This window comes from Ctenocephalides felis, unplaced genomic scaffold (assembly GCF_003426905.1).
Source record: "Ctenocephalides felis isolate EL2017-DRISC unplaced genomic scaffold, ASM342690v1 CF-g0.4_SCAFFOLD_03571, whole genome shotgun sequence".
In the NCBI taxonomy this organism is placed as follows: Eukaryota; Metazoa; Arthropoda; class Insecta; order Siphonaptera; family Pulicidae; genus Ctenocephalides; species Ctenocephalides felis.
In genome coordinates this window covers 67856773-67884191 of record NW_020539725.1, presented here as the reverse complement: position 1 = coordinate 67884191, position 27419 = coordinate 67856773, and the positions used below count along the sequence as shown (strand labels likewise).

The 27419-nt window shown below is 26.1% G+C and overlaps 3 protein-coding genes across 3 annotated transcripts in view; all 3 read right to left on the bottom strand.

Annotated features, from left to right (window-relative positions):
• Positions 1–7507, bottom strand: part of LOC113386599 (serine-aspartate repeat-containing protein F-like) — a 16433-nt gene extending 8926 nt beyond the window's left edge. Inside the window, exons 1-17 of the mRNA XM_026624369.1 lie at positions 7432–7507; positions 6708–6773; positions 5696–5761; positions 5197–5232; positions 4667–4729; positions 4495–4548; positions 4341–4403; positions 4183–4230; positions 4040–4102; positions 3855–3917; positions 3669–3737; positions 3110–3184; positions 2539–2601; positions 2395–2445; positions 2213–2269; positions 2037–2114; positions 1543–1653 (exon numbers count right to left, since the gene is read on the bottom strand). Of these exons, the coding sequence (XP_026480154.1) occupies positions 1543–1653; positions 2037–2114; positions 2213–2269; positions 2395–2445; positions 2539–2601; positions 3110–3184; positions 3669–3737; positions 3855–3917; positions 4040–4102; positions 4183–4230; positions 4341–4403; positions 4495–4548; positions 4667–4729; positions 5197–5232; positions 5696–5761; positions 6708–6773; positions 7432–7507 (1102 nt within the window). The remainder of the gene's footprint in view (positions 1–1542; positions 1654–2036; positions 2115–2212; positions 2270–2394; positions 2446–2538; positions 2602–3109; positions 3185–3668; positions 3738–3854; positions 3918–4039; positions 4103–4182; positions 4231–4340; positions 4404–4494; positions 4549–4666; positions 4730–5196; positions 5233–5695; positions 5762–6707; positions 6774–7431) is intronic.
• A 7618-nt stretch (positions 7508–15125) lies between these two features.
• LOC113386935 (allergen Api m 6-like) lies at positions 15126–17855 on the bottom strand. The gene is made up of 4 exons (XM_026624694.1): positions 17751–17855; positions 17365–17397; positions 17149–17232; positions 15126–15318 (listed from the first exon to the last, which is right to left on the bottom strand). The coding sequence occupies exons 1-4, from the start codon at positions 17806–17808 to the stop codon at positions 15134–15136; spliced, it is 360 nt and encodes a 119-aa protein (XP_026480479.1). The 5' UTR covers positions 17809–17855; the 3' UTR covers positions 15126–15133.
• A 1708-nt stretch (positions 17856–19563) lies between these two features.
• On the bottom strand, positions 19564–25670 carry LOC113386917. Its single transcript, XM_026624675.1, has 4 exons — positions 25496–25670; positions 22568–22627; positions 20124–20201; positions 19564–20042 (listed from the first exon to the last, which is right to left on the bottom strand). Exons 1-4 carry the CDS (start codon positions 25635–25637, stop codon positions 19774–19776), a joined length of 549 nt encoding a protein of 182 aa, XP_026480460.1. The 5' UTR covers positions 25638–25670; the 3' UTR covers positions 19564–19773.
• Between the last annotated feature and the right edge of the window lie 1749 nt (positions 25671–27419).

Genomic DNA, 27419 nt, shown 5'->3' with positions numbered 1-27419 from the left:
ATATAGACACAAAGTCACCAAAAAAATATTGAACAATTTCATATTCTCTAAAAAAAAATTTGCTAATATAGAAATTGTTAAACTAGATGTAAGTGGCAACTAATTAACTATGGACAAAAAGAAGATTTAAACTTTTAATTCTTAAAAAGACAACGTTTGCACAAGTCTGTAATAATTACCCGATGGTGACTTTTATATTTGACCACAATTTGACTACTTTCACTAAACGAAATTCTATAACTAATAAAATTAGTTCAAAATTAGATCTTTTTATACAGATTATTTGTTTATATTAAACGTTTATAATTAGGTGTGAACGGGAAATAACTGAAATATTTTGCCTACATTTATTTACTTTTTAATTTACATCATCGATGTTTATATATATATATATATATATATATATATATATATTTATATATTTATAATATTTGAAAAGTTTGTTCAAAATCTAAGAACACATTTCGCTACAAAAAAGTGCTCTGTACGTTTAGGCACTATTTGGAAATTGTAAAATGATAAGATTTTTTCTCAAAGCAAAAAGTTTTTTATTTATTATTTTTGTCTATTCCCAGTTTAAATTTTATTCTCTAAACGCCGTGTCAGTCATATGTGTCTGACACTAAAGTTGCATATGATCCATATGCCTGACATATGCGATTTGAAAGGAGAAAAAAAGTTCTAATATAGAACCATGACAGTCACATAAAAAACAGTATTTTTTCAGAAAATTAAGCAAATTTTTTTCCTGGTTACATTTTTAACTAAATTATCTAGAAAGAGAGAAAAAGTATTAATTAAGAGCTATGTCAATCATATATGTGTAGCATAAAAATAGTGTTTTCTCAGAAATTTTGGCCATCTTTTTTCTTGTTACATTTTCAATCAAATTATCTATCTATAAAGTTACCATGGCCCATGTGAAAATTTTTCTGATATTATTCTAGCGGTTAACGTGTTAAATAAAATGCATTATTTCAATTTGTCATAATAACAAAGAGATGCATTTGTAAATTATATTCGGGAGCAAAATCGAATTTAAATCGATATTCATCAATTTTGCAGCACTATTGATAAAAAGTCATCGGCGACCGTAGTAACCTCCATTAGGCGGAAAATCTGAAAAAATAATACAATTAAAAACTACTACAATTTTTGTCATAATTATAGTCATTTTTAGCATTTAAAAAATTTTGTATATAAAAAATATTTGAGTGTCCGGCAAAAGTCCGGCCGATTGCTCTCAACCTAGAACGAGGCATCGTTCCGGGTTGAAGTGCAATTGGCCGTACAGGAGTACAAAATTTCTATAATAAATAATTATATAGTAAGACAAAAATTTGAAGAAATTTACAGTCAAATTTCTATTATCTAGTATTATCATTCATATATAATTTAAAAAGGACAATAAAAAAATGAAGAATTTTAAACAAATAGAATACGCAATGAAAAATAAGCGAGCATTTTTTATTTAAATTATAATTGCGCATGTTCGAAAAATTTCGAAAAAATAATAATTTAGGAGATATAAAGAAGACTTACAATATCTTTGATGATATCCATTTAATGCTTCACCACGACCCAAATATGCCTGGCCCATGGGAATTGCTGGAGGACCATCGTAACCCCAAGGGTAAAACAGTCCGGAGTTATCTTGGGAAAGGAAATCTAAATCTAAATCTAAATATATATAATATATATATATATATATATATATATATATATATATATATAACTAAAACAAAATTTAATATTCAGAGCTGAAACTTTTAGAGATTTTTTTATAAATTTGGAAGTACTTGAGCCCCTGGGAGCAAAAAAAAAAATTGAAAATATCTATATTAAGGATTACCCTAATAAATTTATTAAAAAAAATAACTCACCCATAACTCATAGCTAAAATTAAAAAAAAAACTAAATTACAATTAAATGAACTTAAATCTGACAAATTATGTTTAAAAACAATACAATCATTTCCTAGGTTTCCAATTTATAATTTTTTTATCAATTACTTAATTAAAATATTAATTACTTACCGATTGGTGAACCATCTTCTTCACTGGATTCATCTTCATATGATTCATATTCATAAGATTCATATGAATCTTGTGTATCTGTAACAAATATTAGAAACTACTATTAGAAACAATTAATATAAAATCAGAAATTGATTATAATTGAAAAAAAAAATAGTTACATTAATAATATTTACCGAATTCTACATAATGTTCTTCACTGGATTCATCCTGACTTGGTTCACGTTCTCCTGCTGTAAAAATGAATTTAAATGAAGTTTCTACTTCAATTAAAAACACAAAAATAAATTTTGAAACTAATTAAAAATAATCCAATTGATATTAAACATAATTATGTTTTTTTGTTATTAATAATTACTGAATTGTGGACGTCCTCTATTGAATCCATCTTCATTTGGCTCACGCTCACCTGCAAAAATTTATTAGAATTAATTATCAAAAAATTAATAAATAATTATGAATAAAAATGTTAATGGTGAAATTAATTTGTTATTTTAATTACTTATTTGTGGTTGATATTCTTCACCGGATTCATCTTCATACAGATCTGCTTCTTCATGGTCACCTGAAAAATTATAACATATTTTAAAAATAAATTAAAATACAATATAATTTTCAGCAAATAAAATTAGGAGTTTCTCGAGAATAAAAATTGAAAAGAAAATTTTGGCATTAATGCAAATAATAAAAAAAAAAAAAAAAACTGGTGAAAATCCACTGAGAATCTCATAAGAATTTATTTCGAATCTTATAAAAATATTATGAAAATCTGATAAGAATTTTATAAACGATATGTAAAGATCCTGATGAGAATCCAATGGAAATCTACGAAAAAGAATCTTGATATCACTTATAAGAATCTTGTCAGAATATTATAACAATCTAAATCGATGTTGTAAATTTAAATTTTAGTGTGAAATTTTGTCAGGATTAGAAATTAATTTTGAAAGTTTAGATTTGTCCAAAGATCCAATTTTTTAATTTTTGGCCCATTTTAAGTAATAATTTTCATCTCCCTTTACAGATTATTTTGATCTATTTTTTTGTATTTAAGACATTAATTTAACAATTACCAAAATTACTAATTTGTGGATGTTTTTCTTCTTCACTGGATTCATCTTCATACAAATCTGTTTCTTTATGGTCACCTGCAAAATTAATAAAAAGTGAAATTTCATTTTCAACAAATAAAATTAGAAATTAATTAAAAATAAAAATATGCAGAATTGGGGAACAATTAGTAAGGGTTGTCCACCACTCATAGTTTTTTAGTTTCGACCAATTTTTTATAGTAGAAATTAAAAACCATAAACAGTCTTAAGTTTTCACCATCTTACCATATTTTACATTTGTTATTTTTGGTAAATAAATAATTTTAATATCGTTTTATAAGTGGGAAAATATGATATTTTTTGTGAGTATTTTATGTATTCAACCCTTATTTAATAATAGTCATTTTAATAACCATTTTCAACTTGTTTTTCAGATTATTTTGATTAAATTTGTTCTGAGTTCAAGACAAGGCTAAAATTTATTGCAATTTATTTTGCAATGCAATTTATAGATGCAATTTATTTTTTCTTCGTAATTAAATTATCAAAATTTATATTCATAGTTATTAATACAAATTACCGATTTGTGGATATTTTTCTTTTTCACTGGATTCATCTTCACTGGAAAAATTTGTTTCTTCATCAGAATCTGCAAATAGAAACAATAATATTAGAATCAATTAGAAATATCTTGTTAATAATTTTTGAGATTTTAAGAGTTAAGATAGAGATTTTTCATAAATTTAATTTAATTTATAATAAATACCGATGTCTGAGAGATTTTCTTCACTGGATCCATCTTCATAGATATTTGTTTCTTTATGTTCACCTAGAAAAAGAAACAAAACAATAAATTATATATTAAATTTAAATTTTTTAAATCCTAAATCAAAATTACGTTCTGATCTTAAAGATTAAAATTTTTAAAAATATTTTTTTTATCATAATTACCAATTTGTGGACCAAGTTCTTCACTGGATTCATTTTCATACGAATCTGTTTCTTCATGTTTGTCTGAAAAATAATTAAAAATAATAACAATATAATTAATTATGAACAATTCCTTATAAAATTTTTGCAGTAAGAATTATTACCGATTTCTGAATGCTCTTCATTGGATTCGCCATATGGATCTTGTTTACCTGTGATAAATATTAGAAACAATAAGACTATTTTAAATTTTTCAAGTCAAAATTACGTTTTGATCTTAAAGAATAAAATCTTAAAAAATATTTTTATTTATCATAATTACCGATTTGTAGACCATGTCCTTCACTGGATCCATCTTCATATGAATCTGCTTTTTCATGTTCATCTGAAAAATTGTTAAAAATAATAACAATATAATTAATTATAAACAATTCCTTACTAAATTAAATAAAAAGTTTTTTAGTAAGAATTATTACCGATTTCTGGATGATGCTCTTCACTAGATTCATCATCATATGGATCTTGTTCACCTGTTATAAATATTAGAAACAGTATGACTATTTTCAAATTTTTAAATTCAAACCAAGTTTTTCGAAATTAAGCTTTAATCACAATTGAATATTTAATTTTATATATAATTTAAATTACCAATGTGCGGACCAAGTTTTTCACTGGATTCATCTTCATATGAATCTGTTTCTTCATATTCATCTGCAATAATTAAAAGAAACTAGAATTAGATACATAAACACCTTTGTAAAACAGTTTTAATGTAACCAACATTTTTTAAAATTAAATTCTTTAATTGAAAAAATTGAAATTCAGAACAATATTATTATTGATTTTAATAGAAAATTTAATTAAATTTAAGTAAAATTTGTATGTGAAATCAGTGAATTAAAATATCTCCAAATTTGATATTTTGAGGATAAATTATTTTTGAAATGAAATAATTTCGAATTAAATGACAAAACAATGTAATATTGCCAATGCTAAAAAACTTATTATTGGTAAGACCAATACTGGGCAGACCAATATTGGTTAGGCCAATATTGGCAAAAACCAATATTGGCAAGATTAATATTGACCAGACCAATAATGGCAAAAACTAATAACAACAATAATGGGCCTGTGATTTTGTTAACATTAATAAAATTACTCAATATATTTAAACTTACCAGAATCACTTGCAGAATCTGATCCACCGCAGTTGTCTGGTAAAAAAAATTACAAATTTTAAAATTTGTAGATTATCAAAATCAAATTTTAAAATTCTGCATTTAATAGCTTGAAATAAACAAAAAAGCAAGGGATTGATTTAAATTTGATAAATTAATAATAAAAATTATGATTTTCTTACTCGTTTTCTCAGACTTCCTCGGCTGATGATTTTCTGAAAAAAAAAATCAAAAGATGTTATTGATATTCATCCACCAGATGGAATTGTTAGATTGTATGTATATTTACTAAATTTGCAATACTAAGAGCGATATATATATTTTTTTTAAAAATATATATACTGACCGACCATACTCAATTTTCTCGATGCTTTCATGGTTTGCTTTTTTCGGAGTGCAAAATTATCCAGTTTTTCTTCTGCAAAAAAAATCTGTTTCAAAAAATTTCATATTTATATATATATATATATATATATATATATACATTAATTTTTCTTACCCGATTTTTTTAACTTCATCATCGCCAACGCTTTTCGAAGTGCAAATTCATCTCTTCGTTTTTCTTCTACAAAAAAGTTAAATAACTAAGATATGACTATTATATTGGTATATGTTTTTGTAAATACAATATTTATTACAACTGTTAAATAATTTAACATCTAGTAATAATAACGAACAATAACATAAATTTAAATAAAAAAGAGTACAAAGCATAAAATTTACATTAAAATATCCGTAGTATGATGATTTAATATAAAATAAAAGCAAATAATAATAATTATAGAATTAATAATTAAAAGTGGAATAAAAAAACAATAAGTAACATATGATAATAAATATAACAAAATAACAATATTAGAAATAATAAGATATTGGTATATGATAATATGATAATATGAAAATTTTATATTTATTTTATAGATCCTCAGATCGAGTCCTGACACTTTCATAAAATTGAAATTGTAGATTTAAATTCAAATAGAATTGGAATTGTGAGGTTAGAATTAGAACAAGATGAGAATATAAAAAATGTATAAGATTTAGAAAAAAAAGTGGAATGATGAAGCCTGAAAAGTAGTATAAAGTCAAAAAAAATTAATTGCAAAAAAAAATAAAACAACAAAGTTAGTAGTAGTAAACGAACCATTATTACTAATTTTTCTCGACGTTTTTATAGCTTGCATTTTTTGAAGTACAAAAATGTCCAGTATTGCAAAAATATTGATTTTAGAATATAGATAAAAATTTATTCAATTTTCAATAAAATGAGTCATTCATTTGGGCATTGTGATATGAATAAGCAATAGCATTAGAAACACTCTTTTTTTAATTTTGATATTTGCAAACCTTTTTGAACTGGATTAAGGACTTCAACTTGGGGGCACCGATTTAATTTATTTCAAAAGGAATTTATTAAAATTTAAAAATGATGCTTACTTAAATTTAATTCACACACACACACATATATATATATATTTATATATGTGTGTATATATTTATATATTTCTTACCAGATTTTTTAAACTTCATCATCGCCAACGCTTTTCGACGTGCAAATTCATCTGGTCGTCCTCCTTCTGCAGAAAAAAAATAAGTAACTAAAATAATTATACTTGGGTATTTTTATAAACATATTAATATATGATATTTTTATATATTATATACATATATATGTATACAAATAATTCCAGTTGTGTTTCTGAAAAAAAAGAAAAATAAAAGGTTTTCAACCCAAAAAATCTAAAACAATGAAATATTATAATTAATATTTTCAAAAATATCTTATAACTTCAACAATATTTTGTACCATGAATTTAGAATGAATAAAAAACATTTTACTATCTATTTTATTATCTCTCTATTATATCTATATAAGATTAAAGAGCAATCTAATATGAGAATATTTACATTGATAATATTATTGAAATTTAATCAGGTTTGTTCAGAAATTAAAAAAATATGGAAAATTATATGACGTTGTAAAGTGTATTCGAAAATTTTGACAATAAATTAATATTTTGTAATATGTTGTAATATTTTGTATTTGTGCTTTCAGAACTATATAAATTATTAGAGTATCAAAATTATAAAAATTGCACACATATAGATTATTTTATTAAGTTACGACAAGAGTGAAAATGTTACATAAATTTAGCCAGATTATTACAAGTATTATATTTTTTATTATTAAAATACTATATTTAATTAGAATTACTAAAATAAAATTTCACATACCACTATCAATTTCATAATCATAAGCCTTCTCAATTATTGTTGAAAAGCACAAAAAAACAATCAAAACTTTCTTCATTTTTAATTTTAATAATCACTCTGATTAATAATTTAATTATCACAATAAGAAATAATTTAATAATCACAATAAGAAATCAAAAGATCACTAAATTATTATTCATCACAAAAATAAAATTAAACAAAAATTTTCTAACACATTTGAGAATCGATATATAACACGTCCGATTGCAAAAAGAGATTTTCAAACGTCATTTATTAAATAATTAAAGGAGAAAATGTCGTTTGTTATTATTTATGGTCAAATAATGTTTAAAAAATTTATTAATTGTTTATTTGCGCCAATAAGATTAAAATTATTATTTAAAATTCTATAGCATTTTATTGCTATAATAAAATAAAACTTATGTTACGTAACGTTATGTTAGTTACTCTGTAGTCAGCTAAGTTATTAAAAATAGCAGCCAAATAGTCGATATACAAAACAATAAGTAACTGACTATTTTTTTTAAATTTTCTTTTTCTGAAAGTTTCGACACTATATGTGTGTCATTATTCATCATGTTTACCAAATTCTTAAAAAATATTTTGAAAAGTTTTCAGTTGTTTTTAACAAGATTACTTTAAGAAGATGATACTTTTTAAGAAGATGTAACAAATAAAATTATTAATACATACCAAACCATGTTTTAGGAAAAGAAAAACAAAGTAAAACTATATTAAAAACAAAATAAATATATTAAAATGTAAAAAATAAAAATAAAAAATTAAAGTAATAAATAAAAATAAACATAAAAAATTAAATCAAAGTTAATGAAATTAACGAAATTCTAAATATTACAAAACAAATACAATAGAATAACACAATCAGAAATTGGAAGAATTTATTTAAAAAACAATTTGATAATATTCTAATAAGTATATTATTTACTAAAATGGCAGAATTGGTTTTACTTATACAAAGAGGATTTAAAATGATGAAAACAGATTCAGCTAATTTTTTAATGACAATTTTTTTTCTGTATGCAAAGTAGTAGAATTCTTAGTATCAATTTTCACCAATATAACAGCAATTACAATCGTTACAATTTATTTGGTAAACAATACAATGTTACTTTAATAAAGATTTTTAATAATATTCTTTATTAGGAATTCTTCCTTAGGTTTTTAAGGAAATGAAAAGAGATTTAAAAATTAGAAGTATTATCAAAATTTAAAACTAATAAAAAACCTGCATTTAAAACAATTCTTTTTTTAAAAAAAGCGAGAAACTGCCTAAATATGAAAGTTCCTTAATTTAAAATTAATGTCTATTGAAATAACAAACAAATAAAATTGTATCATTTATTATCCAGATTTCCTTTCAAGTTTTAAAATTTTATTGGTAAAAAAATAAAAAAGTCAAAAAAAAAAATCTTAATTTTCAAAATATTTCCACATATAAGAACTTATTTCTATATTTTTCATTCACCTTTAAACTTAATTTGAAAATATTTTACTGTAAAAGATAATAAAATCTAAATTGTATCATTTTATACAAATTAATAATTTCACAAGATGCTATCTGACGAGCTCAGTAGATGTGACAGAATAAAAAAAATAATAATATTCCATCCCATCCCCTTTTAAATATATAAAAATGGACATGAAGATTGCAAAACAGTAATACAAAGGGTTGCGACATAAATATAAGTATTAATAGATTCTAAGAATTCTGTAATAATAACTATATATCATGCATTCACTTGACGTGAATGCTATAGCATTCATCTAGTATATAACGATTAAAATATGATAATAGTATTTTCGTATTATCTTAACTTTTACCGTAGTCACTAATTATCTTGGGCGAGCAAATTGCGTAAAATAGAACTTCAGTATGTGACGTGGATGCTATAGCATTCATCTAGTACATAACGATTAAAATATGATAATTGTATTTTCGTATTATTTTTCCTCGTTGTCACTAAATATCTTGCGTATAATAAAACTTTAATACTTGACGTGGATGCTATAGCATTCAAATAGTAATCCGACATTAAAAACAATGTTTTATCAAATTTCGTATACCACAACCAAATCTAAAAATAAAATTATTGTCAATTTTTGTACCTTGCTGAAATTTATACTGCCCGCGAACGTTCAACTATTATCAAGTGTAATACAAACGGTACGTCCTGATGAGCTCTCAAGACATATGTAATCATTAAAAAAAATCTTGTACTACTATTTTTTCGGCCTGATGAGCTCTCAAGACATGTAATCATTGAAAAAAATCTTGTACTACTATTTTTTCGGCCTGATGAGCTCTCAAGACATGTAATCATTGAAAAAAATCTTGTACTACTATTTTTTCGGCCTGATGAGCTCTCAAGACATGTAATCATTGAAAAAAATCTTGCGCTACTATTTTGTCGTCTGATGAGTTCTCAAGACATGTAATAATTAAAAAAGTCTTGTACTACTATTTTTTCAGTCTGATGAGCACTCAAGAATTGTAATCATTAAAAAAAATCTTGTACTACTATTTTTTCTGCCTGATGAGCTCTCAAGACATGTAATCATTAAAAAAAGTCTTGTACTACTATTTTTTCAGCCTGATGAGCTCTCAAGACATGTATTCATTAAAAAAAGTTTTGTACTACTATTTTTTCGGCCTGATGAGCTCTCAAGACATGTAATCATTGAAAAAAATCATGTGCTACTATTTTTTCATCCTGATGAGCCTCTCAAGACATGTAATCATTAAGAAAAAGTCTTGTACTACTATTTTTTCAGCCTGCTCTCAAGACCTGTAATCATTGAAAAAAATCTTGTACTACTATTTTTTCGACCTGATGAGCTCTCAAGACCTGTAATCATTAAAAAAAATTTTGTACTACTATTTTTTCGTCTTGATGAGCTCTCAAGACATGCAATCATTAACCCGGTATGGTGAACGTAAGTATTGTAAAATATTTATTCATACGAAACTATAAAACACAAAATTATTTTTATTTTTGTGATAAACCCTACACTATGTGGGAAAATAGTCACAACGTCGCGCTAGCTTGAACAACTTTGGGCCGACATTTTTCGAATCTAAATTGTAAGTTAAAGGGTTAACAAAAATTTTTGTACTACTATTTTTTTAACCTTCGTCCAATTTTTTCTAATAGCCTTCGGTAACATTCGGTTCCTTCCGGCATTCGCTGAAAGGGACGCATTCTAGTCGATCGTTCCTTGCATATCCTATCTTGCAGTTGCATCCGGAGATGCACACTTTGGGGTGACAAGAATATCCGAATTTGTCGCTGCCGTCGCACATTTGGTCGCAGTGCCCTTCGCAATGCTGATACACCTCATTGGGTTCCGCACATTGGACGGCTGGGGAAAAAGATTGAGAACTAGTGGTATGATAATATGAGTAACTAGTTGTAAGTAGGATTTTGCCTGGAGGAAATTCCATAAATTTCCCAATACATATACAAAATCAGCTCAATCAATAAAAATTGATACTCAGCTACTTAGTTAACTAGTTGGTATTCGTATTTAGCCTTAAGGTAAGTTACAACTTCCCGATATGTGTAAATAATCGACTTAATCAATAATAAACTAATTAATTTATGAGTGATTAGAAGTATTCCGAGAGAATTTATTACACATAATTGAAAACGAACGAACACGTTAACTCGGAGTATTTTCAAAAAGCAAATTTTCAAAAATCAACAATTATTATATTTGAACCAGTTTCCGTAGGATTTTAAGAGTTTAGTATGTTTATTAAGACCAAGTACTATATTGTTATACCAAGTAAATCGTCTAATTTTAATTTTAGCTAACGTCAAAAAAACTACTCATTTTCTCAAATTTTGATAAATTTTTAAAATTAAACTACTTGTCGTAAGGCCGTAAATTACAGTAAGTTCAATAAGACCATGATATATATCGCTAAAAAAAATCCATAAAAATCGGCTTAAATTTTATTTCAACAATTAATTACAAGAAAACGGCTCGGTAGATTTTCACCTAAAACTAGTCAATATCATACCCAAATAATATATTTCGAACAGTTTTTGATTTTTTAAAATCGATTCGGTAGCATGAGCTTGATTGTGGACGAAAAGTTTAACACTTTTTTTCAAATTACAAAGAAACGGCTTGGCGGATCGTAGCACAAAACTGACAAACGATAGTCCTCATGGAAATACATCAAATGGCTTTTAAATTTCTGAAATCGGTTCAGGGGTTTTTGAGAAAACGTCGATGAAAGGTCTAATTTTGACAAATGCCAAAAAACGATACCAATTTTTGCAAACTTTGACGAATTTTCAAAGTTAAACCAATTGTCGTAGGGCCGTAATATTTTAGTATGATCTAGCAGACTATAGTATCTACCGTCAAAAAAATAATAATAAAAATTTTTCGAAAAACATTTTTTTAACACTTTATCACAAGAAAACGGCCCGGCCGATCTTTACCAAAAACTAATCAGCACGATTCCCAATCAATATCTTTCGAACGGTTTTTGAATTTTCATTATCGGTTCAGAATTGCGGGCTAAAACGTCTCGGCCGATCGTCCCACATCGATTGGCTTTTAAATTTTTGAAATCGGCCCAGCCGTTTTCGAGAAAACGTCGATTTACGACAAAAAATCTGTTCACATACACACACACACATACTTTTTCCAAATTTGGTCTCATTCGATTCAGAATGGCTTAAAACGTCGAGAAAACATAAAATTAGCTAATCGGATTTTTTTATGAAAACATAAACTTCTCCTTCGGGAAGTTAATTAAGCTTGATTAATAAAAATTGATATTCAGCTATTTAGTTAATAATGTTCAACCGTTTTTGTTTCAAAAATATTTTTTTTGGTTTTACCAAAAAATAGTCAACGCAATTACCAACTGATGTTTTTCAATCATACTTATAGCAAAATATTTTTTTTCTAAATGACAACTTATTCTCTTTAGAAAAATAAACAAAAACATTTTATAACGTTGCTATGAATGGTCTAAAAGTGATAAAGACTTTTATATTTTTTCTAATTTCAAATTAATAAAAATAAATATTTACGATGGTGCATGAGGGCAAAAACTCCTGGAGGACGACTTCTATAAGGAGCAAGGACCATATAGCCATCATTAGAAATTCCATTTTCTGCAAAATAAAATAACAATATTCAAAATACTTATATCATTTTATTCATATCAATTATGTTTTTGTAAAGATATAAAATATGAATTTTATCTTACTTTGCCGTTCGTCCAGATCCTGGACGTGACTAAATCCTTTTACCATATGAGTGTGAAATCCTCCTGGTCCTTCGGCGCCCCAAGGACCAACTGCTATATGATTGCCATTATCTGAAATAGGAAAATTTACAAAATTCAATAAAAAATTAAATTTTGAATATATGAAAAAAATTATCTAAAATAAAAAAGTTGGTGAGAAAAATGTTAAAAATTTGCTGAAAATGCTGAAAGATTGATCAAAATGAAGTTAAAATTATAAAAGATTCAGAATTTTAATATAATTGTAAATCATTATAAAAATATGCAGGATCGATCGTTCATAGAAAAATTCAATACTAAAAACAAAATAAAAAACCCAAATAATAGAAAAAGTTTTATAAAAAAGATTAAAACAATTCCATAAATTGCAAAAAATCCTAGAAATTATTTCAAATGAATTTAGCAAAAAACATGCGAGTGTGGCATTTAAGAAAAATGTAGTTAACAATATGAAATTGTAAAAATATAGAGAAACTTTTATAAAATACTCAAAAATATATAAAAACTAAAAAAAACATCACTTTTTTTACTCACCTTTGTTACAATCATCAATTGTTGCATATGCTGAAAAGAATATTCTAATTAGAATTATAATTTATAATTACTTTAAACTAATATGACTTTTACTCTGAGAATTTCATTCACCGTTTTTTCAGTAGGAAAGAGTCTATTTGAGACATAAAACGTATGCAAATCTCAAATAAAGTTTTAAGAAATATAGTAAAATTTTATAATATAAATTAAACATATATAAGTCATTGTATCAACACTAAACTTCATCATTCTTTCAACTAACTGAAATTAAATTACAAACGTTTCGAGGTGTGGAATACCTTATCAACAGTATCAAATTTTAATAGCAAACCAAATAGTAACAATGATTATTTAATTCATAATTATTAGTTCTTACCATAATTAATTAGAAACGCCATCAAACACAAATAAAAAACGAAAGATTTCTCCATTTTAATTTTTAGTCTGTAAAAAATGAATGTTACTCTTTAAATTTAAAATTTAGAACTAAGCTCTGTGTAATAAATTAATCATTATTATATATTGTAAATTTTATTGCTTCAATTATTTGATGCCAATAAAAATAAATTAGCGCAAGTGACGCAAATTATATATACATATTGATAAAAGAAAATAAATCAGTTAATTTAATTAGATAAGTTATGAAGTTTTAAAATAATTGTATTTGATTAATTGCGAACAATAAGAACAATATATATGTAGACATAAATTCTTGTTTATTTTTGAATAAAGTATAGATATAAATTTTTGCGCAATACAAAAGCATTTTGAAAGAGTTTTCAAGGTCATTGTAAATTTTATTTTTCAAAATATGAGTTGAATTTTTATCAGAAAATCTGTCACAAAGATGAAAAATGCAAATCTAAACATGAATGGCGGTCGAAATATTACTTTGATTCTTTTTTTCAAATATTGGGGATAACCTGAAACTAATTTAGTTATCAAAAAAGCAAAATAAAATTAAGTAAGCTTTTAACTAAGCTTGCAAACTTTTCGGTCATGGTTTGTCTTTTCAGAATTTTAAAAAATAAAATAATATGATATAAAAATATATGTGATAGTTTATTTTAGATGGTAAGAAATATGTAGATTACACAAAATACTTCTTAAAAATCCATACAGATATTAAAAATTGAAAGAAAACTATATTATTAAAACAGTTTTAATATTTCCATGAGTTTCGAGTGCCATTTCGACCTTTTCTCAGTGTTATTAAACACAAAAATTATTGAGACACAAACACAAATATAAAAAATAAAAATAATAAAATATATGCAATATTATTCAAAAAAAATATATTCGTAGTTACAAAGCAATCTATAAAAATAGTAAATAATTTTTGAAAAACTGAACTTTTTAAATGAATTGACTTCCTCTAACTATTTTTTGATGCAACTTGTTACAAATTGCTGTATAAGCATACAAGTAAATTTGTAAGTCAGAATAGTAGTAAAAATAAATAAGAAACTAGTTGTAAATGGCATTTTGCCTATGGCAAGCTTCAGGTACTTTTCCATAATTGTAAATAAAACTGTCTAAATATTTACGTGTCATTTTCGAAAATGAAAAATTGTATATATCTTTACGTTTCAAAGTTTTCTAAACTTTTATTTATTTTATTTTCTACCCATATGCAGTATTTTTACTACAAATTTTTGATATGCAATGACCAAATACAAAATGACCTAAAAACTTTTGTTTCAGATACACCATAAGTCAAGGCAGCAAAATAATATTGACCACTTTTATTCAATAATTAATAATTTATTTTAATTATTTTTATTATCATCAAAAATTAGAAAATATTTCTTAATTATCAAATCGTTACTTAGTTTTTAAATTTATTTCTTCAAATTTGTGTTCATTATTTTTCTTCTAGCACTTTGTAATTTGAACGCAAACGTTTTCAGCGTTTCTGGCGTATCCTGGTTTGCAGTTGCATCCGGAAATGCATGAATCGGAATTGCAAGATATGCCATATTTGTTACTTCCGTCGCACATTTGGTCGCAGTGCCCTTCGCAATGTTGATAGATCTCGTTGGGTTCCACACATTCGACAGCTGAAAAAAAAAACTAGCTGTAAGTGGAATTCTGTCTTAAGGAATCGTTCAAGTATCACGTAAGCAGATTTATTACAATTATTTACCCCCCCCCCCATCGCCCTTGTCAGCAAAAGTAAGCAAAGCTCTTACCCTCTACCCCCATGCTTACGTAAACATTTTGCAATTAATGTAAAAATACCAATAAAAAACTACCTATGACGTAATCATCATCCACACTACCCTGCCCCCCATGTCAACCCAAAATAAGCAAATCAACAAACCCCCCGCCCCCCTATAGTGCTTACGTAATACTTGAACGGACCCTAAGGCAATTAGGGCATCGTGCCTTAAGGCAAATTGCTGGAACTTCCCGTACCAAATATTATTATTTTTTTAAAAAACGATTAACATTTTTGAAAAATTTTTACTTCGAAAAAATTAGATTTTTGAGAAACTAGGAATTTGACATTTTTTTAAAAAAGAATTTTTTTTGAAAAAAAAATGTTTTCTTTATTTTGACATCTTTTGGAAATTCTGAACTTTTTTTTTCAAAGCAATCGTACTGCTTTAACTGCATAGAGACGCTATATCAAAGCGCTATATCAAAGCGCGTCGCCGTCTAACGCATAAGCATTGGTACGGAACCCATAGAAATGCAAAAAAATGTATACTTATTGTTAAAATCTATCTAAATCTGATAATTTGATGTGCATATGTCTAATGATCATTTTTGACCGCCAATGCCTTTTTTTTTATTATTTTCATTAGATCTCCGAAACCGCTAGACCTGCCTTCATCAAAATTTGATCAATTCTTCATCTTGTCAATACAAGTGAAATGTTTTTTGAATTATTAAAATCGGACGTTCCGTTCTCTTAAAAACTGAGTTACCGTTTTCGGCACTTTTAACCCCGTATCTTCGGAACGGCTAGACCTGCCTTCGCCAAAAACTAATCAGCACGTCTTCTTATCAATACGAATCGAATGTTTTTTGAATTATTCAAATCGCCTTATTCGTGTTCCCGAAATCGTCGACGAAAATTTGTATCCGCACATACACACACATACATCAATTTTTTCTAAGGTATGTCAAAATATTCAGAAACTTCTGAAACGTAAATTTTAATTTTCGATTTTTTGCGATTACTATAACTTACCCTACGGAAAGTTAATTATGAAAATGATCTAGTTGTAAGTGGTATATTGTCTTGAGGCAAGTTACATCGAATAGCTTTTAAATTTTTAAAATCGGTCTACCCGTTTTTGAGAAAATGTGTATGAAAGAGCAAAACCATACTTTTGCTAAATTTCAAAAAAATAAAAAATAGAAGATTCATAATTATAAAAATAAATTAATTGTAAGTGGTATATTGCCTTGAGGCAAGTTACATCGAATGACTTTTAATGTTTCAAAATTGGTCTAGCCGTTTTTGAGAAAATGTCTATAAAAGGTCAAAAATATACATTTTCCAAATTTCGAAAAAATAGAAAATAGCAAATTCATAATTATGAAAATGATCTAGTTGCAAGTGGCATATTGCCTTAAGGCCAGTTACAACGAATGGGTTTTAAATTTTTGAAATCGGTCCAGCCGTTCTTGAGCAATAAAATGTCAAAAACATACTTTTAGCAAATTAAGTCTCATTCGATTCAGAATGACTCAAAACGTCGAGAAAACATAAAATTAGCAAATCGGATTTTTTGACAATAACGAACTTCTTCGGGATTTGCATGAAACAATTATAAAATTTTAGGAATTATTAAATAAATAATTCATAAACAAAATGATTTAATATGTATATATATGTATATATATATAATAATAATAATAATAATAATAATATTTACGATGATGCAACATTCCAAAAACTCCTGGAGGAGGATTCATAAATGGTCCGACTGGTAAAATTCCATCATATTGTTCACTTACATCTGAAAAATACAATTTCATAATTATATAATACTTGAATAATTATTAAATAATACTTAAGTAATGTAATTATTAATTTTCAAAATATTTTAAAAACCAATGAAAACTTCGTATAAATAAAAAATGTTTAATACCTGTTTGTCTTTTATATTTGTTGCTTCCAGGTCCTGAAAAATAATATTTAATTTTTAGTTTATTAATTGTATTATTGAAATAAAATTATAATCATTATATTTAAACAAAATTTGCTTATTATTTCTAGAATATAATTGAATAAAATTATTATTCCGGTAAAAATTTCATCAGGATTAGTTGAAAAATAATGCAAAACTTATTAAAAATTTCTATATCAACAAAAAAAATTAAATTGAGTTGCAGAACTGTTAAATTTTTCGAAATTTCTTTTATCATTGTTTTTTGAATTAGTTTCAAATATCTTGCTTGCAATAAATTGAGATTTTACCATTTTCAAATAGGATATTTGGATTTTCGAATTTTACAATTATAAATTACAACTTACTGCCTATCACAAATGGAACCATAAGAGTACAAAAAAGTAGAAAGAAGACTTTCTTCATCTTTCTAAAATTTCACCATCACCAAAGTATCCGAGTTGAACTAAAACTGGCCAATAACTAATTCAGACGTCCAATTTTATCATAATAAATTTAACAATTAAGTAATAAAAATTGGTAATAAAAATTGGTAATAAAAATTTATTGGCTAATTAAAACATAATGAGAATGAAATTAATATCGTATACTATTGAATCTCCTAGAATTTTGCTTACGTAGTTTTGACTTAGATTTCTATTTGGTAATATTATTTTTAAATAGAAATCATTGTTTTGTTCATACGATATTAAAAAAATCCTTCCTAAAACGTTATGAATCAAGTTTTTATATTTTGTAATTTTTCATAGAATTTAATACTTCCATACTCTACATTTTTTTTAACAAAATTATAAATTTCTTCAATATTTTAAAATATTAATTAAAAATTGAAGGATTAAAATTTTGTTAATAATCTACCATAATTTTGATTTCTGCTGAAAAATTAATATTTTTGATAGTATTTCTCAAATGTATTTTTGCTAATAGAATAATTGATTTATTCCTGTAGAATTTAAATTTTGTCAGCAGAATTTTGATTTTAACTAAATAATTGATTTGTTGACAAAGAGTAAAATAAAATAATAAATTGATAGGTATTTCAAATTTGCAAAAAAAATGCCCAAAATATTTTATTTAATATGTACATAATATTCAATTCAAAGTAATGCAAATTAAAATTTAATAAAATAAATTCACGCAAATTAATAAAATAAAATAAATTCACGTAAATAAATAACAAGTTTCTTAAAACATTTATTATAGATCTAACAATTATTGATATATCTCTAATAAATTTATTTAAAAAAATATAAATAGAATATTATTACAAGTTGTTACTAAAAAATCTATAAATTTTAAGTTATTTTTGAAATTTTTAAATGTATTATATCAACTTGTATCTTATCATTAATATGACAATATTAAATATCATAAAACTTAAAAAATTTAAATAAATAATTGCATTCCAAAAAATCAGATTTCAAAAAAGTGATTTGGTGATGTATAATTGTGGATTTGATAAAAAAACAGATTTTGAAGAAAAAAATTATGGAAAAATTCTTTGGACATGACAATGAAGAAATCTGACGATTGTTTACAAATATATAAATATATAATAGGATATAGTCAAGCAAAAAATTTGAGGTATTGAAGAAATTTGTTTGAGTTACAAAATAAACAAAAATTGAGAATACGCCTAAAAATGTCTGAATATGACAATAATATCTGGGAACATAAAACAAAAAAATGTAAAACACATCAAAGGATATATGTATAATAAATATGACACAAAAAATCTGCAGAACAAAATAAATCTAATGATATGTTACAAAAATTCTGTATAAAACCCCAAAAACAAAAGAGTTAAAAAAAAACAGTAAAATTTCAAGTATTCCCAGTGAATATCAAGAACTTCGAAAACAATATTAGAAATACCGAAAAGACATTTATGATATTTTTTTACAAAGAATGCAAAAATTTCAAATAAAGCTAAATAGTAATAAATCATTAATAAAGTGTCCAAAATCCTAAAAACTTACAACTATTAGAAATTCTAAATTATCACATCAGATCGATGAAAAAGTCAAAAATTTAACTGTACTTATAATAAATATTCTTAACGCCGAAAAAATTACATTTCAAGAAAAACCATTCAAAAACATATTACCTTATATCCATATCATACATGTTTGTTTGAAGATTAAAAAAATATTTCACCCTTCTGAAATGAAGAAATAAACTACAAAATCCAAGCTGTTCTGAGCACTTTCTAGTTTCACTTGTTTTTTGAATTGAGACGATGATTGATAAAATAGCAAGAATGTAGTTGATAAGAAAACTTAAATTTTCTAAAAATTTCCACAAAGACTTGGTGGTCCAAATACAAAACTGCCAATCAATGCCCAAACCCAGATGCTGGTCAATAACAATTCATGCCAATCTTTCAACACGATTTGGTTTCGGCTTCTTGTGAAGTTTTTTCTTCTTCCTGCTTTTCTCCTTGATAGGAGGTCTCTTGCATTCCGTAATCCTAATACATTTATCCTGGTCATTCCTGGCGTAACCTGGTTTGCAGTTGCATCCTGCCAGGCAGATCCTGTAATCGCAAGATAAACCCATTTTGTTGCTCCCATCACACATTTGGTCGCAATGGGCGTCGCAATGTTGGTAAACTTCGTGTGGACCGACACAGTAGACAGCTGGAAATAAATTAAAAAAATTAACAAAATTTGGAAATTGATTAAATTGTTTATTAGTAGATATAATGGTGATTTACTCACGGTGATGAATTAAACCAAAAACACCTCCCTTGACATTTCGAACAGTCCAAGGGCCGTTCAACATTGGTGGCGGAGTTGCTGAAACAAATTTAAAATTTTATTGTTTTAAGGGGTTACATGGGTTTCCTCGAGCAAAAAACGGCATTTTTCTGAATTATGCTTTTTACATATAAAAAATGAAATATTTTAATGAATTTTAAAAAATGTTTAATAAACATTTTGTAAAATTTTCAAAAAAAAAAAATCAAAATCGCGGTCATTATGACGCCATTTTCGGCAGTCCCTCGAAAAAAAGGTGTCACCGCGTTGTCAGCAGAATTCCGAAATAAAAATAAAAAATACGTGTTTTTGCAAAGACAATAAACTAGGTATTGGACGAAGGAAAAAAGAAAAAAATAAAAATTGGATTTTTGGCAGACGTTTTTATAAAAAAATGCAAGTTTCGATTAAAATTTCTCGACATTCTTTCTTTGTTAAATAGTTGTAATTAAACAAAAAGAAAATCCTTCGTTCAATACCTTATAAACGATATCTCGAAGACCTGTGTAAAATTTCACCAAGATCAGTTGAGTTGTTCTTAAGAAATCTTGACAACCGTCTTTGAAAACATAGTTTTGAAAAAAAACGCGTTTAAAGTTTTAAGAAACAATAAAGATGGACCTCAAGCGTCCACCTTTTCAAGACTGTATCTCCGAAACTATTAAACGGATCAACTTAACAATTTAGGACAATATTCTAGAGATGTTATAGAATTTAATAAGACAAAACATTTTTTTTTGATTTTCTGAAACCGTGAAACCCAAGTAACCCCTTAAATAAATTTTAAATACACTTAGTACATGGTATTAATTACTATAATATATAGTCCAGTCATTATAGTAAGTTCACTTTGCAACCCGAGATGCCCAGCTGTAAGTCAGTAAATACCCTAAAATAGCACCCTGAAAGTTGTCTCAAAACTTACATATAGAAGGATGTACGTACCATATGTAGGTTTTGAGACAACTTTTAGGGTGTTATTTTGGGGTATTTACTGACTTACAGCTGGGTATCTCGAATTCTGAGATTCTTACCTAATTTTAGCTTAAATGACTGGATTAAGAGTTGAATTGTCTAGTATAAAATAATCTTACAAAATACATCAAGTTTACTAAAAAGTATCGAAAAATTTGCATTCATCAAGTTGTTTCGTTTTTGCCTATTTTTTTGATTCTAAGACCCATAGATAAAATGACTTGTTTCTAAATTTTACTGCCGAATAAAATTAAAAGTCCCCAGGAAATATTTCTACAAGGAAAAGGAGTCTACTGACAAGCAAACAGAAAGCAATTAGTAAATAGAATTCATTAGTAAAAGAATTATTAAATTGAAAAATATTATAAATATAAAATTCAAATATTTAGAATTTATTAGTACAAGAATTCATTAGTAAAATATTCATACAAAAAAAACTTTACTGACGAGAAAACTGGGACTGTACTGGTGAGCAAATTAGAATTTCTTGGGAAATATTTATACAGAAAATTGACTCTACTGACGACCTATTTTCTTGGTCGCAGAAAAGGAACTCTAGAAAAATTGGGGAATTTTGATGCAAAAAAGGACTCTACTAATAAACAAACTTAAACTCCTTAGACAATATTTCTACAAGAAAGGGGACTCTACTGACGAGCAAACTAGAATTTCTTAGAAAATATTCCTACAAGGAAAGAGACTGTACTGACGAGCAATATAGACTTTCTTAGAAAATATTCATACAGTAAAGAACTGTACTGACTAACAAACTAGAAGTCCTTGAAGAGGACTCCATCCAAAATTCCTTAGAAAATATTTATTTAAAGAGGACCTTACTCTTGAGTAAAATTGAACTCATTGCTGTCCATTTCTACTAGGACGAGAAAACTAGAATTCCTTAGGAAATATTTATACAAAGAAAAATGACTCTCTACTGTCTATTTACTCTGTTTCACAAATATTCGAAAAATTTCAAAACTTTCAAAAAAAGTCTAAATTTTCTAAAGTCTATCTCTATCTCTATCTAGAAATTTCCCATTTGGCACGATGCCATTTTGAAAATTAATTATATAAAACTATAAAATGTGAAAAATCAAATAAATAAGTTACATAAAATGATAAAAACATAGCATATTATTTAAAACTGTAAGTTTTGAAGTTAGAGAAAAAATTAACATTGTTACAAATTGACAATTTCAAAAAATGTGTTTTTTCATAATTACAAATTTTTGTATTTTTATTGACTTTTTGGTACTTTCTTCGAGATATAAGCCTATAGCATTGCAAGAATGTTCAATCAAATAAAAAGTATTTATTTAGTTACAACTTGTCAGCATTTTCTGCGTAATGAATTTATATATACAGATTGCAGAATAAAATTTAAAAAGAAAAAAAAAAGGTTAGATTTTAACTAAATTTGTTATATTTACTTGGAATTTCATCAGCCATAATTGGCACGTAGGCAAGTGGTTCCTGAGACCTCATCATAGCTGAAAAGAAAAAAGAAATTTAGACCAAACTTAACAAATACTTAAAACTTAATATGTCATGTACTTAAAATATGCATAATTCTTTTAAACTGCGCATTACTTAATAATTACAACGTATAAAATTATTATCTTATCGTATAAATTAGCAAGAATTTTATAGTTTACAAAACTCACAGCCAATTAGTATGGCATTTCCAATGCATTGAAATGTTGACTCATATGCAATAATAAATCACACCGAACAATTACAAACAAATGAAACAAAAGCTATAAATAATAGAGACACAGACACAATCTTACACTTAGTACACGGTATTAATTACTATAATATATAGTCCAGTCATCATAGTGAGTTTACCAATTAGTATGGCATTTCGAATGCATTGAAATGTTGACTCATATGCAATAATAAATCACACCGAACAATTACAAACAAATGAAACAAAAGCTATAAATAATAGAGACACAGACACAATCTGTGTTTAATTAATATTAATTTAATTTACTATGTTAAGTTATTATTGAAGATGTATCGTGTTTACAGAATGGCTTTTTGGGTTTTACTGTTTTTGGTTTTTGATATTTTTAGCATGTACCGAGCTCCCTATAGTCAAAAATTGTTTGGATGGCAAAATTTTGATACGAAACACAGGATAGAAAGTAAGTTAATAAATTTAGTTTCATAAAATAATTTTTACACTAGGTGTAAGTGGCATTGTGCCTTGAGGCAAGTTGCATATGTATAAATAATTGATGTAGTAAAAAATTAATTTTTTCTCGAAGTTTCCTGAAAGATTTCACTTTTGACATTGGCAACTGTCACTTTAGTGTATTTTGTTATCATTCGAAATTTATTGAAACTAGTGGTGTATGGCACGGTGCCTCGAAGCAAATTGCTGGAATTTCCCGAGAAATTTTAAAAGTTTTCAAATATTTTTTTTATTGATTTACATATATACATTATTTTTATTTCTATATATTTTCAATATATTATTATAAATATTGTAACTTTCATTATTCGTACTTTATATACAAAATATAAGTGTTTATAAATTAGATGACGACGTTTATATGTTTACATTAAAAGTAATATAAACAAACTTGATCAAGCGGAGTTGAAATAAAAAGATCTTATCTCATATTTCCAAGAATTATTTAAGCGGAATTGCAAAGTTGAAATTATTTATTTTAAGTAAGTAAACTTTAAAATTGTGGCTAGAAATAAAATTAAAACCCGAATTACTTTCGCAATAAAAAAAAATTCTTGGAAATTTTGAAATAATTTCTTTTCTTCCCCAAAAACTAATAATTTTTTCAAAGTGTCAATACAAGCAAAATAATTTTTGAATCATTCAAATCGTATGCTCCGTTCTCTTATAAATCGTCATTTTCAGCACTTTTTGCTCAGTATCTCCAAAACGGCTGGACCTGCCTTTGCCAAAAACTATTATTTATTTTTATTTATTTATTTATGCCAATAACAAAACACCACTTTCACTCATCATTACAAATCGAATGTGTTTTGAATCATTCAAATCGGTTTTTCCGTGCGTCGGAAGATATGCAAAAATTGAGAGTTTAATATATATAACGTACAGGAAGTTAATAATAATTTTATTATTTTAACATTTTTTTAAAAATATATAAATAAATAATAATTTTTTTTTCAGAAAAATTATTGTTAGCTAACCGAGGGCATAATGGTTAAATAAAGTGGATGACCACATTTTTTTAGAATTATAAGGGCAACTACGGCACAATTATACTCACTGCATAAAGTTAATCATCATGAATAAAATTAATTGTTCTATTAATAAAACTCTTAAAATCATTCATATTTATTTTGTACATCGTTCAATAAATGTATAAGAAATATTACTCTGGAGTTTATATTATTTTTCGAGCCGCAGATTTTAAATAAAAAATAGGTTGGAAATCGACCGAAGTGTACCAAATTTCTAACGACATCTATAAAAGTTGGCCACCAATCTACCAACGCTGATTTTGAAAACAATAGAAAGAAAATTGAAACCAAAATCAAAGAAAATAGGCCCAGTTCGAAGAAAATCGACCACAAATCAAAAAAATCAACAACAGTAGGTTAAAATCAAAGAAAATTGACCAAAATCATAAAACATTGACCATAAGCGAAACTGATTATAAATGAAGAAAATAACTAAATGATCTAACATCGTACAAGAAAATTGACCAAAATCGACAAATATTTAAAAAAATGGACCAAAATTAAAGAAAATGTCCAAAATTGAAGAAAAACGACTGAAATCAGAAAAAAATACCAAAATCAAAATCAAAGGAAATCGATTAAAAAAAAATGATTGAGATATTAAAAAAGCGACCAAAATTGAAAAGACGAAAAAACTGTAAAAACATTGAAAAAAAATCGGTCGAAATCAGAGAAAATCCACAAAAATCGAATAAAATCAAATAAAATCTAAGAATCGTTCAGAATGAAAAAAAAATATACCAAAATCGTAAAATTTGACCAATATCGAAGAAAATCTATCAAAAATAAAGAAAATCTACTAAATAAAAAAAATCAACGAGAATCAAATGAAATCGAACGAAATCGAAGAAAATTAACAAAAATCGATACACATTGATCAAAATATAATATGTTACAAATAAAAATCATTTGTTACTAATAAAAACAAACCACAATAAAAACTATTTATAGAAATTGAGTAATCAAAAAAAATAATTGTCGAAACGAACAAAGGCACTAATTAACTATTAATTACTACGATCGACCTGAACCAAACAAAAATGATAGAAACCGGAATAAAACAGAAAACTATTGAAATTCAACCTAAAAAAATTATCTAATTATTTTTTACTAAAAAGACTTACCAAGGGTTGCTGCATCAGGCACGTATTGAGGAGGATCCCAAGTCAGGAGAAAAGTTCCAGCAAAATTCGGAGCACAAAATAGGAGCAGGCACAAATATAAAATCACTATCACTTTTGTTGACAACTCCTGCAGAAAAACCATCTTAGAACTTCAAGTCAACCTCCTGAAAAAATAGACACCAGATTAAAACAAAACCAAGTAATAAAAAACTTGCTTCAATAGAAATGATGTTACAATATTAGACTAGGATTTATTAGATATTAATGATGATCTTTTATATCAGTAGACCATTTGGTGTCCTATCGCAAACTGATCTTAATTCTCAAGTTTATCACAAAGTATCGTTTACAATAACGTAATTTCAAATAAATTATTTCAATTCTATAAATATAAACTTGTTAAATTTTATTGCCAAATGATTGATCGATGATGTTTGCGTTTGTTGATTCGTGCCAAAGTGGTCACGAATCGGACAAAATATTTATGTTATAAGAATTTATAAACAATTTTATTTATAAGCAGTTGGTGTTGTCTTAAATTTGTTAATGAATCATATTTGAATGCTTTGTACTATGTGAAAATAGGTGTAAGTGGTATTTTGCCTTGAGGCAAGTAGAGTAAACATAGCTTTCTTTTGTACGTGTAAATAATCGAAGCAATAAATAAAAACTATTACTAAAATACTATAGATATTTTTTAGATATTTCGATGACTATACTGACAAATATTTTTTAAAAAATAGTTAGACATAGAAAAAAACTCTACTGACAAGCAAACCAAATTTATTGGAAATCATTAATTTGAAAATGCTTTACTAACGCGCACAAAATATTTCCTAAGAAATTGCATATAACTTGCCAGCAGAGTCCCTTTTCGTTCCTGATAAATTTATAGAGTAAATCAATAGAGTCCCGTTTATTACATATAGAGAAGAGACTAGATTTCCTTTGGAATAAAAAATGGACTCTACTGACGAGCAAACCAAAATTCCTTAAGATCAGGAAGGGACTCTACTGACGAACAAACTAGAAATCCTTAAGAAATATTTATACAAGGAAAGAAACTCTACTGAGAGCATTTTAGAAAAACTTAGAAAATATTTATACCAAAAGGGATTCTACTGACAAACTAGAACTTCTTAGAAAATATTTGTACAAAAAAGGGACTGTACTGATGAGCAAATTTAAATTTCTTAGGTACCAAAATGGGACTCCACTGACGAGCAAATTATAATTCTTTAAGAAATATTTCTACAAGAAAAAGGACTCTACTACAAGAAAACTAGAATTTCTTAGGAACCGAAAAGAAACTCTACTGACCAGCAAACTAGAATTTCTTAGTAAATATTCAAAAGAAAAGGAACTCCATTGACGACCAAATTCATACAGAACTAGCTGTAAGTGGAATTCTGTCTTAAGGCAATTAGGGCATCGTGCCTTAAGGCAAATTGCTGGAACTTCCCGTACCAAAAATTATTATTTTTTTAAAAACGATTAACATTTTTGAAAAAAATTTAATTAAAAAAAATAGATTTGAGAAACTACAAATTTGACAAAAAATTACTTTTTTTGAAAAAAAAAAATTATATGAAAAAAAAAATTTTTTTTTTGGATACAAAAAATTTTTTTGAAAAAATGTTTTCTTCATTTTGACATATTTTGGAAATTCTGAACTTTTTTTCAAAGCGATCGCACTGCTTGAACTGCATAGAGACGAAATGTCAAAGCGCGCATGTGCCGCGTCGCCGTCTAACGCATAAGCATTAGTACGGAACCCATAAAAATGTAAAAAAAAATATACTTATTGTTAAAATCTCTATAAAATATCTGATAATTTGATGTGCATATGTCTAATGATAATTTTTAACCGCCGAATGGCATTATTTTTTACTTTTTTCATTAGATCTCCGAAACCGCTAGACCT

Bases quoted from the DNA above. Each gene is read 5' to 3' on its own strand.
- LOC113386935 (XM_026624694.1), bottom strand. From the start codon at position 17,808: ATGAAGAAAGTCTTCTTTCTACTTTTTTGTACTCTTATGGTTCCATTT. The intron at 17,398-17,750 runs GTAAGTTGTAAT...ATTATTTTTCAG, and splicing joins GGTTCCATTTGTGATAGGCA to GACCTGGAAGCAACAAATAT. The intron at 17,233-17,364 runs GTATTAAACATT...TGTATTTTTCAG, and splicing joins CAAATATAAAAGACAAACAG to ATGTAAGTGAACAATATGAT.
- LOC113386917 (XM_026624675.1), bottom strand. From the start codon at position 25,637: ATGGTTTTTCTGCAGGAGTTGTCAACAAAAGTGATAGTGATTTTATAT. The intron at 20,202-22,567 runs GTAAATATAACA...AATTTGTTTCAG, and splicing joins TATGGCTGATGAAATTCCAA to CAACTCCGCCACCAATGTTG. The intron at 20,043-20,123 runs GTGAGTAAATCA...ATTTATTTCCAG, and splicing joins TTTTGGTTTAATTCATCACC to CTGTCTACTGTGTCGGTCCA.